General features: G+C 38.2%; 1 protein-coding gene across 1 annotated transcript; it reads right to left on the bottom strand.

Annotated features, from left to right (window-relative positions):
• Positions 1–14019: 14019 nt before the first annotated feature.
• Positions 14020–14358, bottom strand: LOC116643199 (elongin-C-like). Its single transcript, XM_032421992.1, has one exon. It carries the CDS (start codon positions 14356–14358, stop codon positions 14020–14022), a length of 339 nt encoding a protein of 112 aa, XP_032277883.1.
• Positions 14359–25491: the final 11133 nt, after the last annotated feature.

Raw genomic sequence — 25491 nt, forward strand, 5'->3', positions numbered from 1 at the left:
TGCAGTCACGTAAGAAAATGGTCCCCTCCTCCAGGTTGCTGCTCACACATTAGCCATTAGAAACATATTGTAAAAGAGAGTGAGAGAGATTTCCCTTCTAGCCTCAGGCTCCATGGGTAATTATTTTCTTTCAACACCTTCATTGAAATTCCCTGTGTAATGCTACCAGAGTGAATTATAGTTAAACCTTTTATTCTGCACATATGGAACTGGGATAAAGAGATGGTGCCAGCAACATTACTCAGCTACTTTCAGTTTGGGGATTGAGGCTGATGTAAACCATCGTTAACTAGAGAGAAAATAATATTCAATTATGAATCACTGCCAGATGTGTGAATGTATGTCTTCGGGTTTCATGTTTCTGGAATCCACTTACTGTAGGATATTCTTTATCTACTTTTTAAGTGATTCTCTTTCTATGGGTAATAGATTTAATTGCCCTACATATGCGAAAGATCAAAAATTAATAAGATATGTATTTGGACTCCACCTCACAATAAAAAAATAAAAGGAAATTGTTCTAAAGTAAATGTTATATAACAATGTTCTGCAAACCCACGTCCCGGGGGAGCTGTGAGGAGGGCCCCAACTGCACAACTTCCAATGCCTTTCTTGCCCCAGGCCGATCATCCTGCTTGATGCCAGTGTGAGGGAGAGAGAGGGTAAAATAAAACAGGACATAATAATTGTTAGAGAAATGGTTTGCGGTCTGAGTAGAACTGGAAGGGTATCTAATCTGTGTGGTCTGACATCCTAGATCCCAACCCTGGGGTATTCACAGACCACCAGATTGTTTGGAATCCAAATGAGGTAGCTGGAAGATGGTCACATTTCTTTCTTTCTTTTTTTTTTTTCTGTTTTTAGCTTTTTTTAAATTTAAATTCAAGTTAACATATAGTGTACTACTAGCTTCAGGGGTAGAATTTAGTGATTCATCGGTTCCATATAACACCCAGTGCTCTTCCCAACAAGTGCCCTCCTTAATACCCATCAACCCATTTACCCCATCCCCTCACCCACCTCCCGTCCAGCAACCTTAGTTTGTTCCCTAGAGTTAAATGATCCCATTTCTGCAGATTGGTGTCTGACAATTCCCAGTCTCTAGCCTGAGGTGGGGCTTACAGCTGTCTGTCAGTGCTTTCACTTCTCTGTGCTCAGTGATTCTGCCATCCCTATTTTCCAGTATTTCCAACCCTCACTACATCCTTAACCCCCTTTTAAATCCCATTCCTTAGGATCTTCCAGAGGTAACCATGCCTCCACTTTTAGGAGGCATGGTTCTGCATTTTCTCCCTCAATTTCCTACTGATCCTGGCCACCCAAAGATATATACATCCAAGCCCTTATACACTTGTATTGTTTGAGCATCACTGGATGAGTTTTCTTTCTTCTAATCAAGATTAAATCTACCACATGGAGTTTTTCTCCTCCCCATCTTTCTTTGTTAGTTTATTTTGTTTTTTGTTAAATCAAAACTTTCACCTTGCTTTTCCATCTTGTTCCATCAGCTAATCCCTCTTTCCAGTGTCTTCAACCTATTTTATTTGATTGACTGTAACCTTGGTCTATAAAGAAATCTTTGTTGTCTTATTCCCTTCCCTCAAAAAAAAAAAAAAAAAAAAGTCCTCATCTGGCTATGCTTCCTTTTCTGCCTTTTCTCTCCACTCATCTTCAGTCTCTGCTGAATAATTTTCACTCCAATTTGTTGAAATGAGTCAACATTTGCTGCCTCGACTTGCTTATCTCTGGCCTTTGCAATCTGATCTTTTTCCCCATCTCACTTTTAAAAGATTCTGGAGAAAATTATCATTCACTTCCAAATTCCCAAACTTAGTGACTACTTTTCAGTCCTCCTCTTACTGATTTTCTTTGCTTCTCATACTCAACCACAATCGCCTTCTTAAAATCTTAATTATAATCCTACATTTTACAAGCACCTGTTTTGTCGTCATTCTCTAGAGATGAGATGGCTACCCTTATCCAAAATTTGGTTTAAGACTGATGATGCCACACAGGCACCAAGAGGGTTTGAAAAGGTTTATTACTTACATAATCAGCTTCCTGGAGAGAGCAGGGCAGGCCTCCCAAGCTGGTCAAAAATGATTTAAGAGATCAAGGGAAGGAGAGAGACTAGCCTGAGATTTTTATGGTGGTTAGGGGGTGTGGCTGAGGAAAAGGTTGGACTTCCCACAACAAAGGAGGAAGCACCAGGCTTTCTTATCAGCTTGCCCAGATGTGGGGCAGAAGGGAAAGAGTGAGGTATGAGGCTTAAAAGCCGTCAGCAGTAGTCAGACATCAAAAATGGATTTAGATTCTTTATAACAATTCACCCAATTTACATTAGATGCCCACCTGTTCTTTCCTCTAATGTTACACTGACAACATTTTATCGAATTCTTTATTTATATGCTTTTAGAGTCATCAGCTATGTAAGAATTATTGTATTCCTGGCCCATTAAATGTTATGGTTAATATGTATTTGTTGAAGGGATGAATAAAATGGTCAACCTATTAAAACTAAAACTATATGAAGATGTTAAAAACCTAGGAATCAACTAAAGAAAAGAGGTTGGCATCTATCTTTAGAAGACTCAAGGTCAGTGTGTGTAGGACAGGCTGAACAAGGTCAGTGGCTTGAGGTGAATCTGGAGATGGAAATAGAACTTCCCTCATGAGAAGGTTGCTGTCTCTGTCGAGCAATTTAAGCTTGCCAGTTTTTGATCACAATTACATTGCAGCTTCTTAACCTTACCTCCTAGGTAAGCACCCCCCCACGACCCCAATCCATGAGGGATATGTTCTAACACCCCCAGGGGATACCTAGAACCGCTGATAGCACCACATCCTATATACCTTGTTTTTTTTTTTTTCTGTACATAAATACCTATAATAAAATTTAATTTAAAAAGTAGGCACAGTAAGAGATTAACAACAACAATAATAGAACAATTATAACAATATACTATATAAAAGTTATATGAATGTGGTCCCTCTCTCAAAATATCTTATTGTACTGTACTCACACCCTTCTTGAGATGACACGAGATGGTAAAATGCCTCCATGATAAGATGAAGAGAAGTGAACGACCCAGGCTTTGTAGCATAGTGTTAGGCTACTACTGACTTTCTGAAGGAGGAGCCTCTGCTTCTAGACAGCGTTTGACTTTGACCACTGGTAACTGAAACCAGGGAAAGCGAAACCACAGATAAAGGAGGACTACTGTCATATAAAAAGAGAAAATCAAGATATTAACTCACCATTACAATTTACTATATTTCATTACCTACTAAAAACCCTGACCTGAGTCAATGGAACTTATAGGGTAGTAGATTTGGGATCGATAGAAAGATGAACTTTTTAGCATTCAATTGTATTATGTTAATTATCCATTTCTTCTTAACAAATTACTCCAAAACATAGTGAGTTGTCATTTCTCATGATTGTGCAAGTGGCTGGACTCTGCTCATCTCTCCTGGGCTCACCCAGGTTGCTGCACTCAGCCGGTGAGGGAGCTGGGGGCTGGGCTCACCTGGGACGCCTGATGAGTGCGCTCGCTCACCCACATGGTCTGCACTTGGGCTTCCTCATCAGCCTGCTGGTCTCAGGATTCTACGAGAAGGAATGCAGCAGCTACAAGCCCTCTTGAGGCTTCAGCTCAAGAACTCAAAAAATGTCACATCCACCGCAAATCTAGCCCAGTTTCAAACAAAAGGAGAAATAGACTCCATGTCTGGGTGGGAGGAGGAGCAAAACCACTTTGCAGACAGGGATGTGTATAATGTTGTAGCCATGAAACAATATGGCTACTTTTAGTTTTCTAAAACTAAACTATTTTCAGAGTCTACTTCTGATGATGCAAATTATTCACATTCCTTCAACATGAAAAATATGCTCACTCTCATCCAGGGACTCCAAAGGCTCACACTAATTATTACACCAGGCTTGAAGTCCAGGATCTCATGACCAGTGTCTAGTTCAGTACGAGGGGAAGCTCCTTAGAGGCAGCTTCTTTCGATGCTGAGAGATGAGAACTAGAAACACAAGTGATCTTCCAGCTACGCACTCAATATAAAATGGTAACACAGGGGCAGAGCACACCCAACACCCAGGTCTTGGTTTCAAATACCACCATCCAGGAGAGGGAATCAGCGCTCCTTGGAGAAAAGGCTGATTCTTCATTAGAGAATCTAGTTAGGGCTGGAGCAGTCTAACCATAAACAAACAAACAAACAAACAAAAAACAAAAAAAACCCCAAAACATCATAAAAGCCCAAGTTGAGGGTCAAAGACCTCTAATTTGTCTTCAAAATACCTTCAAAACACACCTCAAAACTGTCAAGATTATCCAATGCAAAGAAAGATTAAAATAATGTCACAGCAGAGGACGTTAAGGAGACGTGTCATTGAAATGTATTGTGGGACCCTGCAAAGTATCTTGAAACGGAGCCTTAGGAGAGTAGGAAAATTAGGACATGAGGGAAAAAGTAGTGGAACTTGCATAAACTGTAGACTTTAATTAATGGTAACGTACCAACAGTGGTTCCTTAGTTGAGACAAATACTTTATAGTTTTGCAAAATGTTAACAGTTTAAGAAAATGGATGAGGAGTATGTGGGAACTCTGTATCAAATTTGCAGTTTCCCAGGAAATACAAAAACTCCTCTAAAATTAAAAAAAATAGATAAAAAGTAAAGAATGGGAGGGGTGCCTGGATGGCTCAGTGGGTTAAGCGTCTGCCTTCAGCTCAGGTCATGATCCCAGAGTCTTGAAATCAAGTCCCATGTCAGGCTCCTTGCTCAGCAGTCTGCTTCTCCCTCTCCCTCTGGCCCTCAAACCAGCCCCCCCCCCCCCCCCCCCCACCCCCCCAGCATCACCCCCACCCCTGCTCATGCTCTCTTTTGCTCACTGTCTCTCTCTCTCTCTCTCAAATAAATAAATAAAATCCTAAAACAAATAAATAAATAGAAATGAAGAATGGGAAGCATGTAGTAGTCAGGATTTTGCAGTAATTCTGAAAAGCTGTTGGGTACACATCACCAGTTTTCCCTCCTGTGCAGGCAATGCTTGTTCCTTGATCAGGGTCCAAACCTGCAGCCTGCGAGTGACTCATAAATCAATCCACTGTTCTCAGATCTTGGCTCCACGCTCTGGCCTTTTGGTTCTGCTCTCCAAGATGCCTTCTCTTTTTGATCAGAAGTCGCTGGTGTTCACAGCTAGGTAGCTGTCTCAGCCTGCTTCTTTTTCATAGAAGATCCAGAGGCCTTTTTTTCTTATTATTTAAATTTTCTTGACCATTTTTGTTCCTTTTGGCCCAAGGAGGCAGGGTTTGTGTCAGTACCATTTTCTTAAAATTTTCATCAATCTTACTAGGGTTAATGCCATGCCCCAAAGGTGACATCCATGATTCTTTTGGGGACAGAACTCTATCAACTTTGGGAATATAAAAGTGCTGTGGGACAACACATTTTCAAATTTTAGAAAACTTTTTGACTGATTAGAAGTCTACTAGCCACCAACTGAAGTCTTTCTGAGATCTTAGCAAAGGGTTTTGTAACTATAGACTTAAATAGGTCTTTATGCAAAGATCATTTCTTACAAAGCATCTTCTATGGGATGGAAATGTGAATCAGTGTTCTATTTCAACCCAGCAATTCCTAGCTCTTCCACATCTCCTCTAAATTCTGCTTTCCAACTGAGAAGTTTTCTTTTAGTTCATCTCTCTCTTCCCTCACCTTATCTGATGCAGCTAAAACAAAAAACAAAGGCAAAAAACCAAATGGCACTTTCAACAATGCCTGACACTCCCCTGAGATCATACATTCATTTTCTATATTCCAAGCTCCTGTACGCAATATTGTCTCAGTTGAGCTGCCTCCTTCTAACTGAATTGCCTTTTGACCAGTTTCTGACCAAGCTTCCTCACGGCTCCTCCAGCCACCGCTGATAAGCCACCTTCCAGCCCCCTTGTTCCGCTCCTTCCTCTCCACCTGCTAACTCCCACTCCCTAATCTGTGACCTAAACAGTTAGTTGCCCCTGCCCCATCTCATGAATTTCTTAGCAAAATTCTTTGGCCAGGATATCTGCATTGTATCTCACTTCCTTTGTCGACAGAGAATGAAAAGGCACATCAAAGAAAAACTACTACTACTACTACTACTACTACTACTACTACTACTACTAGTCCTAACTTAAGCCACTGTTAAAGGACAATAAAACTCATCCAGAGATGATTCTCTTCTTTACCTCCATCTCCAAGAGGAGGCAAAATAGACATTGAAAATGCCTAAACTGATTGAAGATACAAAGAGTTGGATATATTCCTAGGTCATGAGGCAAACCTAAGTGATTCATTTTATAGGACAATGTCTAAAATGTTTAAAAGCGAAATATAAATGATCACTTATTGATGACTGGCTGTGGCAGCATTGTTTTAAATACTTTACAAGTATTATATAATTTAATGTGTAAAGCAATTCTATGAGGTAAAAAGTCTTATTTGGAGTTTATCTTTTTAAACCCTGGTTAAGATGTCCAAAAATCTGAACATTCATCTTTAAACATTTCAAGAAGATCCACATTTTCTTCTCTGTATTTATGTCTATGTGTGTCTATTTACTCTGAGGGCAAAATTAGCTGGACTTGTACATGATTTTGCTTTAGTTTGTGCTTTTTTCCTTTCTGTGTAACTGGTTTATACCTGAGGCCAATTTCTAAAAGTTATGGATTTATAGAGCTTGAAACCATTAGTTTTCAAAGCATAATGTACAAATTCAGAGATAAAAATCTTGGACTTTTAGAGGCGATAAGAGTATATTTAAGAATCTTTCCTTCTGCTCATTTTTCCCACGGTGGTGAAAATAAAGCTGGGATTGGAAAAAAAAAGGAGATAGTATAATATTGTGGTATATCAACTTTTCTGTGGAAACTTTGTATGTGGTATTTCCTAGCATAGAAATATGCTTGGGTCCAGTGACATGGATAATGATATGTTACCAGACAAATATTTTAGAAGCCAATGTACAAGTAGTTTATGGGTTTCTTTAAATTTCCCCAATGTCTCAAAGGTCAATGACTAGAAGGAAAATGTACCATAAGGACATGACCCAAAGTCAAAAGAAATGATGTAATGGGAAACAAAAGCTAGTAATCACACTTACTGGGTTTTACTTTTGGTAGGGGAAACTGTCTTAGTCACTTGAGGTACCATAACAAAATACCATTGTTCGGGTGGCTTAAACAACAGGGATTTATTTCTCAGAGTTCTGGAGACTAGAAGTCCAAGATCAGGGTGCTGGCAGGGTCAGTGTCTTGTGAGAGCTCTCTTCTTGGGTGACTGGTAACTGCTTTCTTATGCCCCCTCATGCCCTTGCCTTAGTGCATGAAGGTGGCGTGAGAGACGAGAGAGATGTGGGAAGCAAGCTCTCTGCTGTCTCTTCTTGTAAGGGCACAAATCCCATCTTGAGGCCCCACCCTATGACCTCATCTAAACCTAAGTACCTCCTAAAGGCTCTGCCTTCAGATATCACCACATTGGAGGTTAAGGCCTTCAACATACGAGTTTGCGGGAGACACAATTCAGCCCATAGCAGAAACTTTCTTTCTCCCTTTCTTTTCTTTTCTTTTCTTTTTTCTTTTCCTTCTTTCCTCCCTTCCATCCTTCCTTCCTTCCTTCCTTCCTTCCTTCCTTCCTTCCTTCCTTCCTTCCTTCCTTCCTTCCTCCATATATCATAATAACTGAAAGTTAGTTAGAAACCCCAGCAAAATAGAATGATGATTCCTTTTAGGTTCCAACCAAGGCCCCACCTCACAAAGCCCCCCCTTACCACTCATGTGGCTTTAACCCATCCCAAGGTGTTAGAACAAAGTGAAGTTTTTATTCCCTAGGCTTGTGTACAGCTAGAGCTATAGATCTGGCGGAAGGGTTTTGCCTTTTCCTTGCTTGATCTGTTTGACCACCAGTTGCTGAAGAGCTACTGAGCTGAATGTAGCTGACCGGTGCTTAAGAGCAGTGGCAGGAAAGCAACATGAAAAGATTGTGTATTGACCAAGATTGTGATGGTGAAAGAGACTTAAAACAAAAAACAAAAAACAGCCCACAAAGCAATTCTGAAGGTCTATATCAAACTGATTCCTACAAGTCTGTGGGACCTGTCAAACGGGCGTACAATGGTTAAAGTCATGGTCTGAAGTCCTACAGAGCTGGTTTTGGGTCTCACGTAGGCATTTACTCTCTGTGAGGCCTAGGGTACATTTTCCTCAGTAAGCTAACGGGAGGATCACTCATTGAGTAAAAGAATTAATTCAAGGCATTTGGCACATTTTTTTTTTCATCGAATGAATGTTTATTGTGTACCTGCCATATGCCAAATTCTTGTTTATGTGCTAGGTATAGATCAGCAAATAAAAAGGAGCTGGAACTTGACTTTGTGGTGCTTTACCCTAGAATGGAAAAGACAAAAATAAAGCAAGTCAACATGCAAATAAATACTTGCAAATTGAGAAAATGCCCTGAAGAGCTAAGTAAGGCACACCAAGGTAGAGAATAAGACAGCCAGGAAGGAAGAGGGTAGAGGAGGGATTAGGTGAGACACTTGGGAACCTACTCCTGCTAAGGCATTCCAGGAAGGCTTCTTGGAGGAGACAATTTTTAAGTGGGACATTATGGAGGAAAGGATGGCACCCAAACATAAAGCAAGTTTAGGGCGAGGGAAGCTGACTGAGAGGAGTCCAAAAGAGGAAAACTCAGGCACAAAATCTCAGCAGGAGGAAAGAACTCAAGTGTTAAAAGGCTGAGAGAACAAGAGTGTAGCCTTGGGGTGATGGTGGGGGCACCCAGAACAAAGCCTGGCAGGAAGGAAGCATCTACGAAGGCTTTTCATTTTTATTCTTGACGTTTTTATGAGGAAAAAATAAGACAATATTTTTAAAACATCTAGCACACCTCTTGAGACATAATAGGTGCTCAACCAATAGAGTATATTGTTTGTTTGGGTTATTATTTTTAGCAGTACACGTAGCTTTGTTATTTTCTGAAAAACAGAACACTTCAAGTGTCTCCTCTTGATCATGCTCTTATGTATCTTTGTTTCTGTCACAATCTCTGACTCTTCCTGGGGCTTTTTATCCGTACCTTCAGAGCACCACAATTAAGCTGTCGTACCCTCTAGATATTCCACACATAGTTGGTAGCCCCTTTGGAAGATTTGTTTCTCCAATATATTTGCATCATTTACTGCAAAGTTTTTTGTTTTGTTTATTTACTAAAACATTTTATTAAAGAGAAGTGACTCAAGAAAATAATTCAAAACTCAGTTTAGTTTGATCAAGTACCTCACCGTTGGTATTGAAAGCAGTAACCATTCCTGTGACAATCTGGGAAGAAAAAAATGGGAGCCCTGCACTGAGTGCAGTTCAAGAACCCTCCTCCTCCCAAAACATGTGTTTGTCCCTCTCCAACCACAGAGAGGCCTGTTACTCTCTCCAAATTATCACGAATGATTGATTTGAGATTCTGGATTCCTCAGAGCTTCTTCCAAATGAACAAAAGACAGTCCTGCTCGGAGTCTTGGTGGCATTTAGTCAGCCCTTTAATGTGATTCTAATGGTTTGTGTGTGTGTGTGAGAATTCACAGTAAATTCATTATGAAAACCCATTTACCACAGGGTTGACACCAGCAAAAGCCCGAGGCAGCTCAGGGAATTGTGGGACACGACATCTGTTTCAGTGAACATAACTCAGGCATTCCATATCCATGCTCGCTCATTGGTGCTTAATAGCTTCTTGCACAGCTCTTTTTCTCCTCAGGACATACACATTCAGACACAGAAAACCATAAAGGCCAAATGTCTTCTTTAATCCTCCGAGGCTTAGCTAGCTAAAAGGAAACTGTCAAGAGCCATAGCAACCAGCTATGTGAAAAGAAAAGAATAATAATAATTATTATTATTACTACTAATAATAATATGAAAAAAGCTAATATGCTGATTTAATACATTTAAGATTCTACCTTTATTTTGCTCTTTTTGTGTCACATTTTTATGCATATTTAAAATAGAATGTATAATTTGATCGTACCTACTTTGTTATGATTTACTGTTAATAACTTTGCTGAAGTGTAAATGGCCTCACATGCTAATTGGGTGTGCTTCCTGTGACATATGCAAACTGACTTAGAAACTAACATATGCTGTTATTACTCATAATAGATCAGCTTTGTCTGAAATATTTGTGCCCAAAATTACCATTTGGCATGTCTTCAAATTCAAATCCACCTTCTGCCCTGAGATGAAATTCAAGGATTTGTTTTCTGTTTTTTGTATTTTGGAGAGGCTGCTTTCACTGTTACAATAAGGAGTGTTCAGTGTTTACATTAGAATGACTATTTATGGGGGTTTAATATGTTGCTTGTTGCAAATTGCATCCGACGGAAACTTGGCAAAGTGGCACAGAGATGTGGGACCACATTCAACTATATTTAACATCATATCAGGCGGTTGATCTTTTGAAAATCTATGGTGTTAAATGATATTTAGCATAATCTTACATAGTCTTTCCATCTTGTGCTTTGTAGAAGTTAAAAATGGTGCTGAGTCTTACAGTAACTTTGCAGGAAAAAAATGTGTTTTCTGGTTGTCAACAGTTTACTAAGGTATGGAATGGGAACAAAACCTAAAATCAACCTACTTGTTTGGGGGCTGTTAATGTTTTGTAGATTGTTACCGGATTTTTGTATTTCTGTATCATCTGGTATGATGCCCTTCTGTGGCTGAGTAGAGGATGGAGGCAGAAACCAATCTGGAAAAAACATGCGTCAATGCTACAGAGTAACACAATAGCCAAAATAAAATGGCTAGTTTGTATTACAAATAGCATTTTATAGAATTCCGTACCAGTTCGAAATATTGCATTACATTGTAAAGGCTAATTAGCTAGATAATTCTGGATAGGTGGGATTGGAAAGAGATTATTATTTCACAAACTTTAATTTGTACAAAGGTGAAATGGTTTAGATTTTCAAGACAGTTAAGATCATTGAATCGGAATCAGATTATGTAAACAATAGCATCTCCAGTTTGTGTTTAACTTCAAAGGAAGATTGTGGTTGCTTGAAAATAACATCGTTAGGGGAAGCAATTCATCATGAGCCGTGATCATCCCTGTGTGTTCTTGTATACAAACTGCAAGGTATATCGGTCCCCTGATACTGAGCAGTCCACATAGTTAGCCACATGGGCCACGAAGCAGGTGCAGATGACCACAGCCTGGCCTCCATGTAACTGCTCACACTCTTATGGAGGGAACAGGTTTGTTTGCTGCTTGCTCAGGAATTGCTGGTCCCTTGGCTCTGGGTTCCTCAGCTGCAGTACAACCCACTACATGTGTGGCATCCACCTGGCCCCATGGTGTCACCCCTGGGACTTGGGGATCCAGGATGTGGCACCACTATGCTGATGTTTCTGCTGTGTGCTGTGCTGTAATATATGGTCTCGTCTACATCTGGCATGTAAGGAATGGTCTCAGATTTATTCCCTCCCTTCTTCCATAAGGTTGGGATTCTTCCCTGACAAATATGTTTTGAAAGATCCTCCAAAAAATTGTTTTGGTTCGTTTTTTTTATGTTATGTTAGTCACCATACAGTACATCATTAGTTTTTGATGTAGTGTTTTGATTCTAATCATTTAAAAATTGTGTATTGGCAAACAAAGTATAATAAACAATGGAATGTATTTTAAATAGATAGCACAGACACTGCCCTTATTATGAGAAATTATTATCAACTTGTTAGAGTAGCGTTAAAAATAACTCCCATTTACTGGCATCTATTATGTACATTTGTCTCATTTATTATCTCAACAGCCTTATAAGATCTGTATTATTATGCTGTTTTTGCACACCAGGGAAATTAGGCAGAGCTCATACAGTGACCTGCCTATATTAGATGGCTTTTGAACCCAGGTCTGTTTGGCTCTAAATCCAGCATCTAAATTCAGCTACCTTAAGACCAATGACTGCTGTAGGTATTTTAGGATTAGTTTTATTTCCTGATATATATTTTATGTACTAAAACATTTGTTCTTAGAAGTATAGTCTTCTACCTCCAGGTGTGGCTCCTCTACACTTTTCACTCCATTGCACTGTTGTTCTGAAATCGTAAGTCATACACTTGGAATAAAATCAGGACTTTAAGTCATGATTTGAGCTGTGCTTGAGTAGCATGGGACTTGGGCTGTTCCTTTATTTTGTTTTATTTTATTTTTATTATTATGTTATGTTAACCACCATACAGTACATCATTAGTTTTTGATGTAGTGTTCCATGATTCATTGTTTGCGTATAACACCCAGTGCTCCATGCAGTACGTGCCCTCTTTAATACCCATCTGTTTCTAATAAATAAGATAAGATGTTTCAAATAAACTTGATTGTTCATACTAGTAAATAACTAGATAGCCCAAAAAGGTTGAAATTATTTTAAATAAACTGAATCATGGTATATTTAATTTGCTTCATTTTTTCATACAATAGTATCTAGTTTTGCCAGACTCCTTGACGCTATAGATAAATGAGTAGAAGCTAGGCCAAGCAAAAGACCAGATGGCCTGAGGTGGATGGGAAGGAGTAGTCCTGTTGGACATATTTGATATCTTATGTTTAGGGTTTTGTGCTTTTTTTCTTTTTTTTTCCATTTCTAATGCCCCTGGCTGGAACTGCTACAATAACATAGTTACAATAAATAGAACAAAACCAGCTGATTCCACTAAGTCAATCTGATTACATTTTAAAACTTTACTTACTATCAAATTTTCTAACTGCATGCAAGTAATTAATACATGATTGAACATCTATTGGGGCTCTGTAGTATTTAGGCCAAAACTTTATGAAATAAAAACAGACTCTAAAATGTACTGCGGGGCATAGCAGCAGCGGCGGACTCCTGCGAACAAATAAGGATACTTCCAAAATGTGGCTTTGGAGAATCACTGTCTTAAAATTGGAAAGTTTTGAGCACTTGCAATTCTCAAGCTAGTGCCTGAAAAAAAGAGACGTGGGAGTTCCAGTTATATAAGATGGATTCTGACTCCACGTACAAAAATAGCGCAGGCCTGCCTGGTTGCTTGAATCTCCTGCCCTCAGGCTCTGCAAACAGGAAGGAGGCAGGCTCTAAGGGATCTGGAGACAACACTATTGGAACTGTTCTCTTTAATTCAGAAAAAGATTACAAAATTAGGTGTGAAAATAGATATTTATAATGAGAAAAAAATTAAATCACATTTTAAAATATGACAAAACTGACAAATACCACAAATACCTTCAAACCCAGAAAAATGATATTATTTTTAATTAATTCACTTCTGGATTTACTTCCATACTATTTTTTAAGACACTTTTTTTTTTTTTTTTTTTGCTGTGTACCCTTTGATCACCTTTTCATGTGACAGCAATCATGTAACATTTTTTAAAGAGAAAAGAAAGTTCATTATTTCCCTCATGATGGTTGAGTAAAATTTGTATTTTTTTGTGTTGATAATATTTAAAGTACTTCAGATTCCCAATTTGATATTAGAAATGTCCTGTGGACATTTAGTATAGTTGTCAAAGTTGTGAAAGTGTCTATCAAAATTTCTTTCACGTGTCAGCTGTACTATTTCAGGGCATTTCAAGTTTTCTTGTGCAATGACTACTTTTAAGCGGTCTTCGAATTGACAATTGGCATTAACTATTATGTGATTGGTGTTCTTGTTGTAGGGTAATATTCTGAGTGTTTTATTATCTTTTTTTTTTTACAAATTGGCATATTTGTTTATTTCTCAATTTATGAAAATGAACTTAATTTGTTGATGTACCAAACAAATTTCAACTCGATTGCTATGCAAAAGTACAGACGATAATCTGCTTTGCCATGAACTTCAAGGTTCAGTTGCGCACAGGCGATGTGCTATATCTGACAAAATTACTAACTGAACTGTAGGTATTAAATACTGAAAAAAGATGACAGTTTATTATAACTGACCTTATTTAACAATCTAGGAAGTTGGCAGCCATCAGCCCCTCCCATACAATTGCAGGTGCAGTTGGGAATTCAGGAATCTCCGGGGAGCTGTTGATGTAGAGAACCTCGTGGGTCAAATACATGCATACTTTTGGTAGCACGTGTGAAGCGATGTCTCTAAAACTGACTTCATTAATTTCATTCTCAGCAAACTGACCTGGGCCACTCAACATGGCTTTTATTTTTCCGGATGCTAGTGCCTGTTGTCTTTTTATAATAAATTCATGACCGTCCAGAGGTATCAATTTGACATACATGGCGTCTTTGCCTTTATAGCCACCATGGGTTTTCTCTTTTCCACCCATTACATTCTTACCAAATTCCACTTCACTTCCACAGGAACTTCGGTAGTTTCTGGGTGAGGCAGGGACACAGAGTCTGTCACCTGCTTCCATCTACAGAAAGTCTGAGTACTTTATTATCTTTGTCACTCTATTCATATTGGTTATATCAGCAGGTAACTTACGCTTTTAAAAAATGTTTTCTTATGATTTACTTCTTTTCATTAATTGGAATCTCAAACAAACCAAGTGCCTACTTATTATTTCCATTTGCAAATTATCTCTTCATATAAAGAATTATTGCTTTTGATATGTTATGAATTTTTGTTGTGCCGCAACTCAGTTTTCATTGTAGGATCTTGTTCTTGATTTCCTTGCACATAGTTTTGATTCTCTGTCCTACACTACTGATTTTTACCTGAGTTTTTAAACTTACTTTGTACGCAAGTTTTAAAACAGAAAAAAAAAATAAAGCCAAATTATCTGAAATTTCCATCTGTTTTATTGAAACTTTCCAAAACATCCTTCCAAATTTCATTTAATATGGAATATTCCCAACTTAATTTCTCTGTAGCCAGGTCCCAAAAGATAGTCACAGCCATGTGGAAGTGAACTGCTACAGGTGAAGTGTGATAAAGGGGTAGCGGGCACGGAAAGAGAAACTAGTCTTCATCAGCTGAGGTTAATATGTCTTACTTTCGTAAATGTTGAATCCAAAACTTCCATCATGTTAACACATTGCCGAAGTCTTTCTCTCGGGGACTTTGGAAGGACTCTTGCAGGTGCAGGGCTCCGAGGGTTAAGCTTCAATAGCTTCTTGGTAAATGGGACTCTGCTGCCCACCTGAACATGGATCTAGCCATAAGCAATCCAAAGAGCATATGGGCTCTGAAGTTGTAGATGGCTTCCATGATAATATATTCCAGAACCTCAGCCTTGCATGGGACAGAGAAAGGAGCAAGGGAAGGTAAGTTAGGCAATTTCACTAAGGCCTGGTTCAGATTTGAAGACTGGCAAGAGTGACAACTTGGGCTCAGCTGAAAACTGTTGTCCCTTCTGCTCACTACTGAAGAAGTAAACTAATAGTGCAAAGAACAAACATGTGAGTAAAGAGACATTTCTTCTTAATGCTCCCTGAGTTCCTTGCCACAGCAGCCTGAAGATTACTACTCAAAATTGGGTAAGTGTCAAGGCCGGAGGCCTAGAAGCCTTTAATCTTCCCTCAATTACCCCCAGGAGGAGTAACTTCTGCCCTCAAATGCCCACTGCCGCATTGGGCTTACTGCAGGCCTGGCCCTGTTGTACGACTGAGAAGAGAGAATGGGCCAGAGTTAAGGCTTCTAACACAGGCCAGCCTGGCCAACAGGCCTGGCTTTTCTGAGACTGGGGTGTTTCCCAAGATGTAGGTCTCAGTTAAAAATCAGGAGAGTCCCAGGAGAATAAGGATGATTTGCCACCCTAAATCCTACATGGAGTCCTGTATCACAATAATCCCTCAGGGTCAGAACATGGATTGTGGAGAAAGCTAAACTGAGTTTGAATCCAGTTTCTAGTCATAGGTCTTGGGCAAATGGCTTAACATTTCTGGGCCTTATTTGAAAACCGGAGATAACAATGACTATAATCTAGAAGTTTTGTGAGAAATAAATTACTTACTAAATGTAAAGATCCTAGTATAGAGTCTGATACTTTCAAAACCAGCCACTCTCATCAATATCACTCACATTATCATCATCCAAAGAGTTAGGTCTGCAGGGGCGGGGTGTACTCAGCAGCAGTTTCCAGCTGATGGTGATATTTTCAACCAGGTAAATTGCAGCATCAGGACTCAATTGAGTCTTTCCAAATGAAAGCAGGATCTTTGAGACTGTCTTGGGGGTCCTAGAGAACAGATTTCTGTTTGGGGAAAGGAACTGGCAAGAACCAGGAAAGTTAAACATGTCTGATCAAATGGGCTGGTTTCATGGTAGCACACTGGCCCCATCAGGGGATTAGAACCACAACCAGAAAAGCTGAAGCTGGTTTGAATCTTGACTTTGTGTCCTTGGGCGACAAATGCTTCTCCGTATGTATCCTGTAGAATTTTTAAATGAAGATTACTACTAAGGGTTGCTGAATTCCTAGCACTGAGCCTGGCTCCTGCTAGGCATTGACTAGGTGAGCTCTCTACACTTGCTATAGGTTAAAGGGTGATACAGATGAGCTGTCTTTAGCCTAGTAAAGCTGAGGGGTCATGTACCACTCTTAGAACCCATGACAAGTGAGCCAGATACTCAATGCCTTACTGCAAGGCCTGCAAAGATCTCCTTTGGCCAATTGCACATAGGTCCATCTATTCCGTATTGCCAATCTGGATGTCAAAGTGTCTGAGATCAGATTGGCTCCCAAATCAGAACCTTGGGATAAAGTGTCCATATTCCAGTGATCAGTTAGGCTGTGAGACCCAAGTGGGAGTGCCAATCAGGGTATCAGGAAGCTCTAGACATATATGAGAAAGCCCTAAAGAAGGGGCGGTGGTAGTGACATTGAAGTCGGAAATAAGCTATAAGTCCCTCTAAGGCAGAAGTTGTGGTATCTGTCTCAGCAGCAGCAGTTCCATCCCAGGACAGTAACAGATACTTGCTGCTACTGCTGCTAGTGGAAGCTCAGTTCGCAAGGGTCTTCTAGAAGCTGGGGAAGGAAGAGGATTGAACTTTCATTGGACAGATAGTTGGCTTCATGACTCCACAGATTGGTTTAGATAAAGGGAATGTCCTTTGGTTCGGCTGTGGGAACTATTTTGGATCTGGAGGGGAAATTGGGTGAACAATATGTCAGTAGTGATAAGGCAGTTTATTTCTACTGCACAGCGGCAATTGTCCTCATCAGATTGTGCTTACTGGTGTTGAGGATTCCAGAGAAGCGTGCGTTTGGCAAAACTGAGGGAACCACTTGGGTCAGATAGAACTGAGACCTCCCATGGAGGAGCGTTCCAAAGGTCTGGGGAAAAATATGTTCACTAGTACACCTGCTAATTTACAAACTTCCAGAGAATAGGGATAATGCCTCGTTTGTTCTCTACATCCATAGCCATACCTCAAATATCTAGTAGGGTGACTAGCTTGATGAAGGGTCCAATAAATTTTTGTTCAATGGTTGAACAAAGAAATTAACACATGAATATATTCGTCTTCAAGCATTACTATGTTTTTTAAGATTTTATTTATTTATTTATTTAGCATGTGCATGTGAGCGGGGGGAGGGGCAAAGGGAGAAGGACAGTGAGAATCTCAAGCAGACTCCACGCAGAGCGTGGAGCCTGATGTGGGGTTCTATCTCATGACCCTGGGATCATGACCTGAGGTTAAACTGAGAGTTGGATACTTAACCAACTGAGCCATCCAGGCACCCCTAAAATATTGGTTTTCAAATGCCCTGGGTGACTTTAGCTGCAGGTTATCCATTCAGGGATCTGTTAAATAACTAGAATATCAGAAAATTGGAAAAAAACATAATGTTGTAGAAAGTAGAGGGGAATTGCATCCCAACTCAAAAGGCAGACAGTATTTCTTAGTTGCCATACTTAATTATTTGACCCAAAGTAATAGGTTGTCTAAAGCTACTGCACAGATTTGAAGCCGAGGAGTGTTTTCACTTGAAATTCTTTTGGCTGATCTGATGAAGCCTTGTATTCCCCACAATGAAGAAGCAATAGCTGTTGTTTGATGTATCTAAGAGAGCAAGATGGGTTTGTGTTATATAAAGGTTTAGGTAGCAGAAGTTTAAAATGCAAAAACTCACCCTATGTATTATGATTTTTTCAAAATAGTTACATTCTAAAACTTTAAGAGTTAAAAAGAGCTCTGCTTTAGACAATTTTCCCACTGCTGTCTTTTATGAGGGCTTCTAAAATAATATTTTCTCCTTTAGAGAAAAACACAAACTTTCTAAATTAATTTAAACTATCTGCTTTATTGTTCATCACCTTTGGCACATCATGTAGCAAATCTTATACTAAAAATCAGCATGTGGAGCATTAGTACAATCCACAAAATCCTCTTGGAGGAAAAAAAAATTAAAGAAATATCCCAGGGCATAACATGCAAAACCACTTTTCACTAATCAAAGAATCATTGCAGACTTGGCTGACAATCCTCTAATAAATTATCTTCATTGTTGCTCAGAAACATATGCTCTGTGAATACAGCACATTCCATATTGTCTAAAATTCAGTATTGAGGTTTGAGGCTGTTTTTAGTCCAGCAAGGGAATGAAAGATGACTTTTCACTTAATTCCCATGCCCTTTCGTGCCCCTAGCAAAATTGTTGACCTTTCTGTGTTTACATTCATAGAACAGAAACCCTAACTTGATTAATAAGGATGCAAAAAGAATTAGCTTGAGTTTGTGATTAATTCAGCTGCATCAACTTACTTTGCATACACTAACTAAACCAGAGAAGTTTAGATAGGCTGTTGTGTACATTTATTTCATTTAATACAAATTGACTGAGGTTTCTAAAATATGTGCACTTGACTTTTTTCTAAGTAGACAATTTATCCATAATCCTGGTCAATACTGGTTTTGTACTGAAGATCAAGGATATTAAGTAGATTATATCACCAAGAAACCACTGTTTTCTATTGTTATTTTTAAAACTTAAATAAGAGATTTTCTTGTCTATGGTCATGATACTTAAGGAAACTCACTAGGTGGGTCACTTTATCTACTCAAAGATATAACCCGATATTACTCTGAAATGAACTGTAGAGCCAGGGTAAGTATTTTGGAGGACATATTTTGAACAAATACTTGGCAACAGTATTATTTGCATATGATGAAAATGATAAGAATATTTTATTTTATTTTTTTTTAGAAATCAATTAACCTCCTACAAAAAGAAAGCTTAAGAGAACATCTCTACCTAGATGGGCCAAACCTGTTAAGTCCATGACTGTACTCAAAACCCCTCCGGAGATGAGTCCGCAGAACTTGGAGAGGGCACCATCATGCCATACAACTGCTAAAGCCATTTTCTGGTTCAGTGCCTTTCTCTGAGAACAGTGTAGCAGAACAACAGTATTGTCAATGTCTGAACACTTTTTGTGACAATTGTCTTCATAAAGAAAGCAAGATGTTAGAAAAATGTTTCTAGGACAATATTATTTATGCCCTGTTTCATTACACTCCCTTGGTTTAAAATGATTCTTCTTTCAAAGAAACTCAAAATCCTACAAATATAATCCATATTGTTGAGTTGGACTACAGAACAATCATTTAAAGATGGTGTCTGGCCATTCACTAATTCACTTATTTAACAAACATTGGCTGAGAAGTAAGGAGGTCAGCTAAAAGGAAGGAAGACACTAAAGATGCTCACAGGTTGCTGTTTGGAAAGGGCCTCTCAGGAAAGTAAACTGATGAGGAATGTATGTCTGGCTCTTGGGTTTGTAAGTCCAGGGATTCTATTTTTCAGTGTATGCATAGGTGATATGACTCAGGAGGACAAATGAATGAGACATGGTATAATAAAAAAAAGAAAGAATCCTGAAAGCAGCAAAAGAAAAGTGATTCATCACATGCAAGGGAGCTCCCATAAGATTTTCAGAAGACTTCTCAGCAGAAACATTTCAATCCAGGAGGGAGTGGGATGATATATTCAAAGTGCTAAAAGAAAAAAAAAACCAACAATAACAACAAACCTGCCAACCAAGAATACTCTATTGGGCAAAACTGTCCTTCAAAAAATGGAGGAGAATTAAAGATCATCCCAGATTAAAAAAAAAAAAAGCTGAGTGAGTTCATCACCCTACCATGCATGCCTTACAAGAGTTGCTAAAGGAAGTCCTTCAGGCTGAAATGAAAGGATGCTAGGCAGCAACATGAAAGGATATAAAAATATAAAGCTCTCTAGTAAAGGTAAATATATAGACCAATACAGAATCCTATAACACTGTAATGGTGCTGCATAATCATTTTCAATTTAGGTATAGAATTTAAAGGATAAAACACAAATCTGTAATTATAAAACTATGTTAAAGGATACAAAACATTAAATAGCTATAATATGTGACAATGATAACATACAATGGTGGAGGGAGATGTAAAGGAGTAGAGTTTTAATGTGACTGAAGTTAAGTTGTTTTCAATTTAAAATAGATTGTTATAACTAGAAGATACTTTGCATAATCTGCATGGTAGCCACAAAGAAAACACCTATAGAAGTCATGCAAAGGAAAATGAGAAAGGGATCAAAATATGTCATTACAAAAAAAAAAAAAATCAATAAAACACAAAGGGAGGCAACAAGAGAGAGGAAAAGGACAAAGTAACTATAGAAAATACAGAAACCAATGGGTGGGGGGTGGGAGTAACAGGGTGACAGGTACTAAAGAGGGCACGTGCTGTGATGAGCATGGGTGTTACACGTAACTAATGCATCACTGGACACTACATCACAAACTAAGGATGTACTATACAGGGGCTAACTGAACAGAATAAAAAAATAAAAAATAAAATTAAAAAAATGGTTTTATCACACACACACAAAAGAAAATACAGAAACCAAAGAACAGAATAGCAATATAAGGACCTTTCCTGCCATTAACTACTTCAAATATAAATGGTTTAAACTCTCCAAACAAAAGACATAGAATAGATGAATGGATAAAAAAGTAAGTTCCCGCCATATGCTGTCTAAGAGACTCACTTTAGATATAACGACAGTGAAAGAATGGAAAAAGATATTCCATGCAAATAGTAACCAAAACAGAGTAGGGATGGATGTGCTTATATCAGACAAAATCAGTCAAAAGCTGTTACAAGAGACAAAGAAGGACATTATATAATCATAAATAATCAACTCACAAGGAAGATATAACACTTATAAATATATTTGCACCTAGCAGCAGAGCAACCAAATGAATGAAGCAAATATTGACAGAATTGAGGGGGGGATATAGACGGTAACAAATAACAGTAGAGACTTCAACACTCTACTTTTAATAATAGGTAGATCAGTCAGACAGATCAATAAAGAAACAGAGGACTTGAACAACACTATAGACCAATTGGTCCTAATAGACATGTACAACGCATTCCACCTAACAAGAGCAGAATATTCTTCTCAAGCCCACGTAGAATATTCTCCATGATTGATCACACATTAGGCCACAAAACAAAATAACTACCACCTCCTTTCTTCCCCCTAGCTAGAGCAGGAGAATCTTCGGTCCACCCCAACTGGAAATACACAAGAGAAAGGAATTCTGGAAAATAAAGTTCAGTCCAGTCAAGTGGACTCATCTTTTGAGTCTATAAATTTATGTAGTTTGTTCTCTTCTTTTCTCAACTTACATATTCTTCTGCTACTTCATCCCTCTCTATGACTTCTAAGTGAATATTCCCCAACTTTATACACCCAGCTTAGCTGACTTGTCTTCTGAGCTATAGGCTTAGACATCAAAGATGCCCCCTGGACATCACCTTGATATTTCACATGACCCTCAACTTGTTCAAAATGAATTCATCTCTCTCATCTTTGTATAGTTCTTATTCTGCTTAAGGGTACCGTTATTTACCTAGCATCCAAATCAGAAATCTTTTATTCATTCTATATAGCTTTCTCTCTTAGATACCTATGACTAGTAGATACCAGTTTCTATGTGTTCTATTTACTCTACATTACCACTGCTATTTCTCAGTTTAAGTCATTATCACCTCACACATAAATCATTGCAACCATGTCCCATCACCTACCCTCTCTCCCCTTACCCTATCATCCTCTGTGCGCTAAGTATAGAAATCTGATCTTCTTACTCCCCTGTTTAAAATCCTTCACTTGTTCCCTTTAACCTAAAAGATGAAACCCAAACTTTGTGTAGCATTAAAGATTCTCAAAGATCTGATCATGGCCTACCTTTGTAATTATGTTTTCTATTATCCTGTTGTAGCTCTTATATTTGCTCCCTTTTATAAGACTCAAACTGGGCCTATTTTATTAGTCCTCCTTATTCTGGAGCTGGCTTTCTTCTCTGTTGCTGGAATGGGTAGGATGTGAGCCTTTAACTCCCTGTGGTTGTATTCTCTACCCTTTGGGAAGCCCCCTGTATAGTGTAAAAGACTCATGAAATGTAAAACAAATCAGCGATTGGAGACTGAAAGAAAGAAAGATGGAGAGACAGAGTCCTAATAGAAGTTCTGTCCCTGGATCCCACTGTCCCAAAGGCTACCTTTGCTTTTAAATCAACAGGTTTCCTTTTTTATGTTTAAGTTCATTTGAGCTATATTTCTGTCTTTGCTCCTTTCAAAAAAGGAGCACTGACTCATACAATCCCCACACATACACTTAATGTTTAGTCATACCACACCACATTCACAAGCACCCCCCCCATGTGTCTGTGTCTTTGCACACAGTATTCCTCATATTTTGTGGATGAGCTGTAGGATTATCCTTCAAGACTCTGAACATCACTTCTTACCAAATTCTCTCTTGATACCTTCAGATTAAGCTGACCATTAAGCTCTGAGGGCCTAAACATAGCTACAGAATTGACCACCCTGCATTAATTATGTATTTCCCTTATTAGGTGGTGACATTTTTAGGAAAGGGACCCTGCCTTATTCATTTTGTATAATATGTCATCACAATGTCTGAGACAATGTCTAAAGTGTTTAACTCATATTTGTTAAATGATGGATGATTTCATGACTATGCTTCCTATTTTGGAGAGGAATTATTTTTGCGCTCAAAGTCTTACTGATTTTGGGGTAGTACTTGTTGAAACTCTCTATTTTATCATTTCATTAATGCTCTATCTGAACAAGGAAAGGACCAAATTGTTTCTATTTTATAAAAGGTGTAAATAAGTCATTTTATAGTATTTTTTCAAAAATAAAAATTAACAAAAGAAATGGGAATAAAACTGAAAGGAGATCTCCTTTAGGACTTGGATTTCTGGGCACTGCGAAGCAAGACTGGTATTAACATGCAACAATCCAGTGGAGACTCAGCCAAGTCCTGAGGCAAAGTTTTCAGCATAAATACCCTTGTGTTTTCAGCTTCAAATTTGGTATGTATAAATGCCTAAGAGTTAAGCTTCACATTCATTTTTTTTTCAAAGATTAACAATGATAAATAAGTGTACCTATGTGCAATTGTTCAAAGAAAGATCTGTAGCATCCCAATTTTGGTCAGTTTCCTGAAGTTCAAAACAAAACTCTAAGTTAGTCTATGTGAAATTGCATAAGACAGCTTCTGTATTTCATTTTCAAATTCTTTTGTACTGTTCACTGCAATAGATCCAAAGAAATAATTTTGGTGATTTAATGCTATTTTATTGTACTTGAGATTAATTAATCTCTAAATCGATAAATGTGTATAATTTTAGTCAACTAGATAGAGATTAAATACTTGTAAACTGTATATTTTAGCTCTAATAACAACATTCTTGTATTTTAAAGCATGCCTGAAGATATTTTTGGCCTAGTAATGCAATACAGTGCTGAGTTCAGTGGAATTATAATAGAAGTTTGTTTCATTGAACTGCAGCAAAGCCCTGAATCTAACCAGTACCTTCTCTCATCTGTAGTCAAACACCACCTTTTAGGGGCGCCTGGGTGGCTCAGTTGGTTAAGCGACTGCCTTCGGCTCAGGTCATGATCCTGGAGTCCCGGGATCGAGTCCCGCATCGGGCTCCCTGCTCAGCGGGGAGCCTGCTTCTTCCTCTGACCCTCCCCCCTCTCATGTGCTCTCTCTCTCTCTCATTCTGTCTCAAATAAATAAATAAAATCTTAAAAAAAAAGAAAAAAAAAACACCACCTTTTAAGGTTTTTAGCTAAGATAAGGATCTATGTTCATCGGATTTTAATCCCAAAGGTAGAGATGACCACTGGAATCAATGAACCCTGATTCTTTTCTATAGGAAAGCTGGAAATCTTTGGGAAATTCTTTACAAAACATAATGTTGGAGGAGGACTTTTTCCTTTTTGATCTTCCTTTTCTCCGACTACAAATTCTCAGAAGAGAACTATAACAGATCTGACTGTTCTTACACTTTTTAACTGGGCTACTGTAGCTCAGAAGAGGTGGTTTTTTTTTTCTTTCTTTCTCTCTTATCACTTTTCTTTTCTCCTCTTTTTTTTTAATGTATGTGAAATGTCAGTGAGCTAAAAAGAGTTGAGTGAGCACAACTTCTTCTTCATTTGATATTCTTGCCTTTGGCCAACCACTTCTATTTTTCTCTTTCAGGAAACGCTGGAGGAGTTGATGAAGAGTGAGTCAAATTTAAGAGCCCTTAAGAAGAAACTGAGACCAGATCTCTTTATGTCTTTAATATTTTCCAGCAATGATAGAACCACATGATAAAGAAAGAGATGCTGGTAGTAATTTTGTACTAGTGATGGTGATGGAGTACTGAAGGAAAATCCCACTCAAAATATTATGCTGTGAGTCATGCAAATTGACTTTAAGTTGTATGAGGGCAAAGGGGGTTCCAAAGGATCTGAAATTGAAAAATGAGTCTTGGTTTTTTTTATTAGCCATTTCCAAACTGTTGTTTTATGCACTGATTTATTCTCAGAGGTCATTGCTAAGACTTGTTCATAGTGGATGCTCAATAATTATATGCTAAATGATTTCTTATTGAAGATAGGAACTGTATCTATTTTTATGAAAATAATGTTTTACTTGAATCTTAGTCACAGAACAGAATGAAAGAGCAATATAATAATTATTTTATTATAATTATTATCTATCAAGTGCCTTTAATTTGTAATTGTAATGTGCATTGTAATGTGCATATATTACTCGGTATCTCTCCATGATAACAGGGCTTTCCAGAAGTCTCAATTAATTTCTTAGGAACAAACTGAATGATCAGCAAGCATCTGTTATCAATACTCTAAAATTTGATAACATAATGATGTCCTATTAGTGGTAATGTTAGTTTTGTTTGCAAAATAAACTTATTTTAAATAAGATAACCACAGAAAAAGCATTTAAAAGTTTTCTCTAAAAAACCTAACCATCCAGAAAGACATATTTTAAGTTTGCTACAGTAGTGAGAAGTCAATTGTGAAATGGAGTATTTCCTATATTTTATTTCTTCCTATAAGTAAGTTTTAAAAATTGCTTTATTAATATAAATAATTGACTACCCTCAACTGGCAAATCCTGATT

Source organism: Phoca vitulina, unplaced genomic scaffold (assembly GCF_004348235.1).
Source record: "Phoca vitulina isolate PV1807 unplaced genomic scaffold, GSC_HSeal_1.0 scaffold25, whole genome shotgun sequence".
Classification (NCBI taxonomy): domain Eukaryota; kingdom Metazoa; phylum Chordata; class Mammalia; order Carnivora; family Phocidae; genus Phoca; species Phoca vitulina.

Coding starts and splice junctions, on each gene's coding strand:
- LOC116643199 (XM_032421992.1), bottom strand. CDS start 14,358: ATGGGTGGAAAAGAGAAAACCCATGGTGGCTATAAAGGCAAAGACGCC.